At 37.3% G+C, this 9561-nt stretch overlaps 1 protein-coding gene across 1 annotated transcript in view; it reads left to right on the top strand.

Moving 5' to 3' along the window:
- Positions 1 to 2646, top strand: part of LOC108768520 (pre-mRNA-splicing factor 38B-like) — a 6012-nt gene extending 3366 nt beyond the window's left edge. The window contains exon 2 of the mRNA XM_018518972.1: positions 2321 to 2646. Within this exon, the coding sequence (XP_018374474.1) occupies positions 2321 to 2646 (326 nt within the window). The remainder of the gene's footprint in view (positions 1 to 2320) is intronic.
- The last annotated feature ends 6915 nt before the right edge of the window (positions 2647 to 9561 follow it).

Genomic DNA, 9561 nt, shown 5'->3' with positions numbered 1-9561 from the left:
AATGATTTCTCGTGGTTACATATATAATTATCGGATTATACATAGAGATTTTATATAAATTTTATAATGATTTCGAGGATTCTGTCCCACGATTACATTATGGTTACCTCCTCGACTTCCAATTGGTAAATAATGTATCTCTTTATTCCAAAATCTTGAACGTTTCCACTCTCTTTGGAGTCATCATCAGCAAGTTACACATAATTACAAATCAATTTTGTTGGCTAGACGGTCTGTCCTTGTTGAGTCACTAACAGGTGCGCATAAGTATCAATCCATGTACACTTCCAATTTACCAATTGGAAGTGTACATGAATTGATACTTATGCGCACCTTTTCCCGCGCTGACTCTCATTAGCCTTAATTTTATTTTTATTGTTATTTATTGTAAAGTTTGAGTCCGATTTAAATTATATTTTGTTGTTAATCTAATATGTAACAAAAAGAGTTTAAGGATAGCTTACCTCTTCTGAAACGACGGCTGACAGTGTAGGTGATGTTCTCAAAGATGATATCGACCGATTCCTTGCCATTACTGTGTGCGGCGTTGGATGGCATACCATCCTCTCGTCTTTTGAACGTAGATTTGGATTCGACTATACAGACTGATGCGTTGTTTTCCTGCTGATTGCTTGCCTCGTGCATCAATACTTCCATCATTATGTACTTTGTCCGAACCGATCGAGTGATAAGGACCGATTATGCTTGAACACTCATCTGTCGCTCCAATTCGAGCAACCTGGAACAAACGAGTCAACGAGGTATGATTCAACCACAAAGGGTTGCAGACACAGCATAAAAAAAAAGACAAAGATAACATTTATTAAATGATTTATGAGAAAAGATAATTATATAGAATATAATCGTAAAAAAAAAATATTATTTCTAGCGTATTAAGGACGTTCTCCGACTGCAGTTGTGCTCAACCTAAAGTTTACTCGCGTCCACGCAATCGCCCCTACACACAGAAAATATTAGTTGAGTATCACCGTGTGCGCAGGAGTGTAAAAATGATCCTACTGCGTCACTCCGTGCGATGCGGCAACGCTGCTTTTTCGCTCTGCGCTTTGTGTTGTGTTAGTAAGGTTATGGACAGTGTCTGCCCTGCTACGGATATTGCATCATCTTATTAATTTTTTGCTGAAATTACGTGACCGCTACCCTGAGAAAGTACGAGGTTATTTGTGTTGTCACGCGTCACGTGTTGAGCGTATACGACGCGACGTTGCCAAGTCGTCAATACCTCTCGCCTTCGCTACTGCCACCGGTCGAAAAAATAGCCGAGTTACTTACTTTGTTAAATGATTTCTTAAATATAAATACCGGAAGGCATATTCAGGAAAATTTCATATTATTCCTTGTAATATCAAGTTTTATGTCTCTTTGTTTCAAAAAATTCTAAAGAAAACTTTGTTTACAGTGAATAAAAAACCACTTTCGAATAAGCTTTAGATAGGGATTCTGTGTTAAACGTTTCAACTTTGAAGTGGAATATCTCGATTTTTAATCCCGCAACGAGTACTGAGCTTCAAAGTATATATGTTCAGAATATTAAAACAAGCTTATTCTGTAAGTTTCAGAAAAATCTAAAGAAAATGGATTTTTCGGAGAACGTCCTTAACGACCGTACTGGCTACTTCTTTAGAAAATAAAAACTTATTATTAGACCTGAGATGAACATAATTGCGACTTATGACTTTGTGCTATTGCGAGATAAATAACAGATTAGTTTTATTTTTCCCTGGATTTAACGCATAATAACAGTTTCCTTTTCCACGATTGATATGTAAAGCATGTTATTTACAAATGACTTGATTAAATGCTAATCGATAATATGAAGACGTGCACAGAATTATTAGATAGTTATAATTTTTTAAAACTCGAGAAGTACAAAAAAAGGAGCATAAAGCCACAACATAAAACGTTCTTAATGATAATATTGTAGGAGCGCTTCTCTGGTATTCAGTACCATGTGCGGCTAATCACGATAAGCGAGCGCCACCGTAGGATAAGCGAGCGCCACCGTAGGATAAGCGAGTAGTAGAGAATAAGTATGTGATCGAGAGAGATCCTGTGTACACGTGAAGCGAAGCATTGTATTATTATTCCTTGTACTTTTGAGCAAAATACATAATGGTTAACGCCGAATCGTCTAAAGTGTCGTCATTCCAAGAAACAGTTCTACATTTTGGGGGCTCATCCGGGATAGTGCCAGATGAATGAGTCGAAAGTGTCTGAAGAATTGGGAACTGTGTGCGACGACATCGGCACCGGCGTGTGCTATGCAGGACGATATCTGTGATCGAAGACGTTGATCCAGGAAAACGAAAGACGAAAGACGAGACGAAAGACGGAAGACGAAAGACGAAGGACGAAAGACGAAAGACGAAAGACGAAAGACGAAAGACGAGACGAAAGAAGAAAGACGAAAGACGAAAGACAAAAGACGAAAGACGAGACGAAAGAAGAAAGACGAAAGACGAAGGACGAAAGACGAGACGAAAGACGAAAAACGAAAGACGAGATAAAAAAGGAAGACGAAAGACGAAGGACGCAGAAAGAAAGAAGACGACGAAGGAAGCGGAAGGCGCGGAAAGATGTAAGGAAGGATCTAGAAGGTTCGAGAAGCATCGGACGCCATATTGAAGACGCGAAAGGCTCAGGACAGTGTATGCGCAGAAGCTACAGCGCATATACATGACGGAGAAACACGACGTGTAAGTGAGAAGTGAAGTTACGATACGAGAACAGTTCTTTGAGTGCCGAATACAATGGAGTGCTTAGGAGAAAATGAAAGAATCAGGAAAAATATCGCGACAGCTCCCGCGAAAGTGATTCAGGCGTTCCATAAATTGGTGTTTGGCGAAGCAGGCGACCGGAAAAACCGTAACCGATTGAGAAGTTTCAGCGGATTTACATTTCAAGATGGAGGGAGCGACTATCACGGTAAAGTTGCACTTATCCAGGAGACTTTTACGGAGCGTGATCTGATAGCGATCTGCAACATTCTTTGTTTGGATTACGGAGGACTGAAAGAAGATATTGCCAAGCGAATTTGCAAGAGCTTGATGGATTTTCATATACTCTGTCAAAATGATGATGATTCCGACGATGATGGCGACGACGATGAAGACGCGAGTAGTAAAAGTGATTACGTACCCGCGAACGGTATGGGTAACGAAAACACTGGCGGGGTGAACGAAGTAGGAAATGTTGGATTCCATGCAAGACGTAACGAGTTACCAGTGATACAGCAAGAGAGGGAAGCAGCGAGGCGTAGAGATTTTGCGCTGACATTTCGAGACGTGGAAGGCTCTATTAGGAATTTTGACGGTAGTGACGCCTATCCGGTTGAACGATGGATAGCAGATTTTGAGGACACCACAACGCTTTTTGGATGGACTGAAATGCAGCAGCTGATATTTGCTCGATCTTTGACGATCTTTGACAGGACTTGCGAAACTTTATATTCAGAGCGAAGGTGTGGTGAAGAACTGGAAAACCTTGAAGGCTATGCTGAAAGAAGAATTTTCCACTAAAATAGACAGTGCTTTGTTGCATCGAATGCTGTCTGAGAGGACGATGAAGAAAGGCGAGAAGCTGCAAGAATATTACCTAGTAATGAAAGAATTAGCGGCCAGGGGAACAATCGAAGACGAGGCATTGATACGATATGTCATCTATGGTATTCAGGACGACGAACGAAACAAAGCAATTCTTTATGGGACCAAAAAATTGCGTGACTTCAAAGAGCGCTTACGGGCATACGAGGAGATATGGGAGGCGAACCAGACGCAAGCTCCTAAGAGTATCCGGGGAAAGGTGACAGCGGCAAAGAAGACGATGCAGGAACAATCAAAGAAGTCAGAGGTCCAAACTAAGACAGTACGGTGCTATAACTGTGGTGATGTCGGGCATGCATCTAAAGACTGTAAGTCGAAAACGTTAGGGCCAAAATGTTTTAAGTGTAACCAATTCGGACACAGGTCCTTTGAATGTGTTGCGAATGCAGAAAGTAAGAAAGTAAATAACGATAGAAGCAAGGCGTCAGTAAATAGTATTTCTGTTGCGCCGAATAATGATATATGTAAACAGGTAATAGTCGGTGACTTAAAAGTCCGTGCTTGTCTAGATACGGGTAGTCGCGTAACATTTATCTGCGAAAGAATTTATCATGAGTTAAAGGAACCTACTCTAAATAGCGTTCAACTTTCATTAGTCGGATTCGGTCAAGCCGAAGTTAAATCGTTAGGATGTTTCCAGACTATAATTAAGATAGACGACGAGGAATTTTCAGTTAAAGTATATGTAGTTCCGAATTCCGCTATGACATTGGACATGATTATCGGGCGTGACGTGTTGCTACAAGCCAATGTTACTATCGCTAAGGGTGAAGTGACAATTACGAAAGAAAGACAATTTGTTTTTTTAGCTGACATAAATGTAGGAGATGAACCCTCGTTAGATATTGGTGAGCAAGTGAATGAGAAGATAAAAGGCGAGATTAAACATATAGTGACAAATTATAGACCCGCTAAATGTAAAACAACGAACGTCGAAATGAATATTGTTTTAAAGACGGAGGAACCGATCTATCAACGACCGCGGAGATTGCCTGCGATAGAGCGCGATATCGTTGAGAAGCAAGTGCGTGATTGGGTGAAGGACGGCGTAGTAGAACCTTGCTCTTCCGAATACGCCAGCCCAATAGTGATTGTAAAAAAGAAGGACGGGTCATCACGCGTTTGTGTTGATTATCGTAAGATAAATCGGGTGATAGTAAAAGATAGGTACCCGCTACCTCTTATAGAAGATCAATTAGATAAATTGCAGGATGCAAGAATATTTAGTACTTTGGATTTGCGGAATGGGTTTTTTCATGTAGATGTAACAAATGACTCCCGCAAGTATACATCATTCGTGACTCACTGTGGACAGTATCAATTTTTAAAAGTTCCTTTCGGGTTGTGTAATTCGCCGTCAGTTTTTCAACGATTCATAAATTGCGTGTTCGCGAAAGAAATTGCAGAAGGGATTGTTATTCCATATTTGGACGATTTGATCATTGCCGCGCCAGATATTGAAGAAAACATTAAACGACTAAAAAGAGTATTGCAAACGGCTAGTGAATACGGACTCGAAATTAATATTAAGAAATGTCAATTTTTGGTAGAGCGTGTTGTATTTTTAGGATATGTTATAGAAAACGGTGCATTACATCCGTCTCCAGATAAATCACAAGCAGTTGCCCTTTTTCCAGAACTAAAGTCGCTAAAAGATGTTCAGAGCTTTTTAGGCCTGACTGGCTATTTTCGTAAATTTATTGCTAATTATTCGACTATAGCAAAGCCGTTAAGTGATCTTTTGCGCAAAGACGAAAAATTCAGATTTACCAGGGAAGAGAGTAACGCGTTTTGTTTGTTAAAGGATGCACTTATTAAGAAACCTGTGTTAAAGATTTATCATCCGCTTTATGAAACAGAGTTACATACGGATGCTAGCCAACACGGTTACGGAGCCGTTTTATTACAAAGATCGCCTGAAGATCAAAGACTTCATCCGATTCACTACCTAAGCCGTAAAACAAGCGACGCTGAAAGTAGATATCCTAGTTATGAATTAGAAGCTCTCGCAATTATCACCGCGTTAAAGAAATTTAGAGTCTACTTGCTAGGTATCGAATTTAAAATAGTGACGGATTGTGCTGCTTTTCAGCGAACGATGGAAAAGAAAGAATTATCATTAAGAATAGCGCGATGGGCTTTGATGCTCGAGGACTTTAAATACACGATTGAGCACCGAGCGGGCACTAAAATGAGGCACGTCGATGCACTTAGTCGATATCCTATTATGTTAATATCCACAGGCGAAACTACGTTAAAAATACAGAAGGCTCAATATAATGACAGTGGACTCATACCTATATTTAAAATATTAGAAAGCCAACATACGAAGATTATTTTGTTAAGTCGAACATGTTGTACAAATCGCAAAACGGTCTAGATCTTATAGTAGTACCCGAATCGATGCATAATGAAATTATAAAGATGATCCATCAGAAGGGTCATTACGCGGTTAAAGTTACGGAAGAACAAGTTAAGCAAGAGTATTTTATACCAAATCTAAGATCGAAGGTTGGACGATGTATCGTCAATTGTGTTCCGTGCATATTAACGAATAGAAAGAGTGGAAAACAGGAAGGTTTCCTTCATCCTATTGCGAAAGGCGATACACCTTTTCACACATATCATATTGATCATTTGGGTCCTTTACACTCGACTAACAAGAATTATAACCATATTCTGGCGATCATCGATAGTTTTAGTAAGTTTGTTTGGCTATACGCCACTAAGTCAACGACGACCAAAGAAGTAGTTAGTAAGTTAGAGATACAGAAGGTCTACTTTGGAAACCCGGTTCAAATCATAAGTGATAAAGGCTCCGCTTTCACTTCAAACGAGTTCAAAGTATACTGTGAGTCAGAAAATATAAAGCATTTAACGACAACCACCGGATTACCCAGGGCCAATGGCCAGGTAGAAAGGCTAAATCGTACAATTTTGTCAGTCTTGAGTAAATTAACAGTAGATGCACCAGACAAGTGGTATAAGCATATCGGTAGATTACAACAGATAATTAATTCCTCCTTTCACCGCAGTATCCGAACTACTCCATTCGAATTGCTTTTCGGTACGAAATTACGGAATAATGTTGATTTTCGTCTTAAAGAGTTAATAGAAGAAGAATTACGTGATCAATTTCAGGACGAACGAAATGAATTGCGGAATGCTGCAAAAAATCAAATTTTAGAAGTTCAAAAAGAGAATCGCCGAACGTATAACTTGCGTAGAAAAGAACCGACTAAATACTATGTAAACGACTTGGTAGCAATTAAGCGTACCCAACAGGGTCCAGGTTTGAAGTTGAAACCTAAGTTTCTCGGTCCATACAAGATAACTGATGCTAAAGCAAATGATACTTATAACGTAGAGCGTGTCGGGACGCATGAAGGACCTCTCATTACTTCAACATGTGCAGAGTATATTAAACCGTGGACAACCAATAAGTTGCTGCCCGAGTCGGTCAGCGGTCAGAATAGCCGAATGTAGGAGCGCTTCTCTGGTATTCAGTACCATGCGGCTAATCACGATAAGCGAGCGCCACCGTAGGATAAGCGAGCGCCACCGCGGCGCTATAAGCGAGTAGTAGAGAATAAGTATGTGATCGAGAGAGATTCTGTGTACACGTGAAGCGAAGCATTGTATTATTATTCCTTGTACTTTTGAGCAAAATACATAATGGTTAACGCCGAATCGTCTAAAGTATCGTGATTCCAAGAAACAGTTCTACAATATCATATATTAACCCTTCGTGATCACACTTCAAAAAAGCCACACGATAGTTACTCCTCACACAACACATAGACGTCTTTTGAACGTCCGTTGTATGCCCTCAAAAGTCCTACGGTTATGTCCTAACGTCCATAGGACGTCCGAAGGACGTTCTGCTTTTAGCGTAGTTGCGGTAGGACATCTGTAGGCGGTATTCATAGTCGATGCTTATATTCAAGACTGTTTTAAAGTATAGTCTGAAGAAATAACGAACCAATCAGAGAGCCACATTAGCGTTTTAAGACATTACTTAAAACAGTCTTGAAATAAAAACGGACTATGAATATTGCCCTATAAGGTTGCTTTTACATGCAGCGTAACTTGCGTAAGCGTAACTTGCGTCAATCAATGAAATCGTCTCAACTAGAATAACGCGTAGTAGCTGATATAATTTGATTGGTTGACGCAAGTTCCGCTTGCGCAAGTTATGCTGCATATGCAAACAACTTAAAACATCCGAAAGACATATTCAAGACTGAACCACAAAATTCAATATTGCGTACACATATGTTTAATATATTTCTGATATACATCATGAACATACATTTGAAATTCGAGCTTTGATGTTCTTTACATTAAATAAGATACTTTGAAGATATTCTAAGCATATCCATTAAATGTTTAGAGGATGTCTGTTGTATGTACCGGAAATGTCCGCTATATATGTCCATATAAGCGTTGAATATTATTGTTATTATAATCATTAATGTCATCATTATTATTATTATCATTATTATCATTATTGAATCATCAATGTAGTGATATATGTATATTGACATACATAATTACAGTATAAAATATGTATATAAGATTAATTCAAGTAATTAATTAATTTTATTTTTATAATAATTATGTAATCACGGTCATTATATTAATAGTAAATAATAATAAATAATATTAATTAACTCGGTAAAAAATTTTTCATGCACAAATATGTATGAATATGTTTAAACACACATAAATATTCATAAACATGTATAATCATACGTGAAATATATGTCCATACTTGTTCATGTATCCCTCTTTCATTTATAAAATTACTTTTTAATATAATACATAATAATAGTAATGTAAAAACATTAAAAATAATTGAAAGGGTAATTTTTACACTATTTGTTTTAGAAAAAATCAAGTTTGAAGAAACATAAAAAAAATTACTTATGTACAATTATATGTAAAATTATGCATAATTGTGTATAAGGCTTATACACAAATAACAATAGTAATATGAAAACATAAAAAATAATTAAAGGGATAATTTTTGCATGTTCGTTTTGGAAAATTATCCCTTTAATTATTTTTTATGTTTTCATATTACTATTGTTATTTCTATTACACTAAAAACTAATTTTATAAAAGAAAGAGAAATGTATAAACATGTATGGACTTATTTCACATATGATTATACATGTTTATGAATATTAATGTATGTTTATGGTATGAGAGAAGTCACCACGCTCGGTCACGAGCAAATAGAACTGAGAAAAGAATCAAGTTGAGCCGTTTGTCAAATAGCCACGGTAGTGTCGTCCTAATTATCTGTAACTTTGGAAAGGATCCTTTTTTCGTATTGCAAAATAAGACAAATTTTTCATTATCTTTATATTTATTCAATACATTGCATTGTTCTTTATTGGATAGTAATATTTTATTTATATAAAATGCACTTTTAATAACATAAATTCCGATAAAAAATTGTTTATGCATGAATATGTATAAACATACATAAATATTCATAAACATGTATAATCATATACGAAATATGTCCATATATGTTTATACATCCTTCTGTCTTTTGTAAAATTACTTTTTAATAGAAATACTAGTACGAGGGTCACTATTTATATTTTGAGCCTAACAATAAAAATAATAATAAAAAAACAATAATTTGTCATTTATTGTTTTTCAAAATATTCTCCTTTATGATCTATACACTTTTGCATGCATTCGAACCACTTGTCAAAGCATTTTTTCCATTCCGCTTGAGACACCTCCAAAATATGGTCTTTGAACGCATCAACAGCTTCTTCTGCCGACGAAAATCGTTGTCCACGCAATTTATTTTTGACGTTCGGGAACAAAAAGAAGTCATTTGGTGCCAAATCAGGACTATACGGCGGATGACCCATTAATTCGATTTTTTGAGTGCTCAAATAGTCGGTTGTTAGAC

The sequence above is a fragment of the Trachymyrmex cornetzi genome, unplaced genomic scaffold, assembly GCF_001594075.2.
Source record: "Trachymyrmex cornetzi isolate Tcor2-1 unplaced genomic scaffold, Tcor1.1 scaffold803, whole genome shotgun sequence".
Classification (NCBI taxonomy): domain Eukaryota; kingdom Metazoa; phylum Arthropoda; class Insecta; order Hymenoptera; family Formicidae; genus Trachymyrmex; species Trachymyrmex cornetzi.
This window is presented reverse-complemented; position numbering and strand designations above follow the sequence as displayed.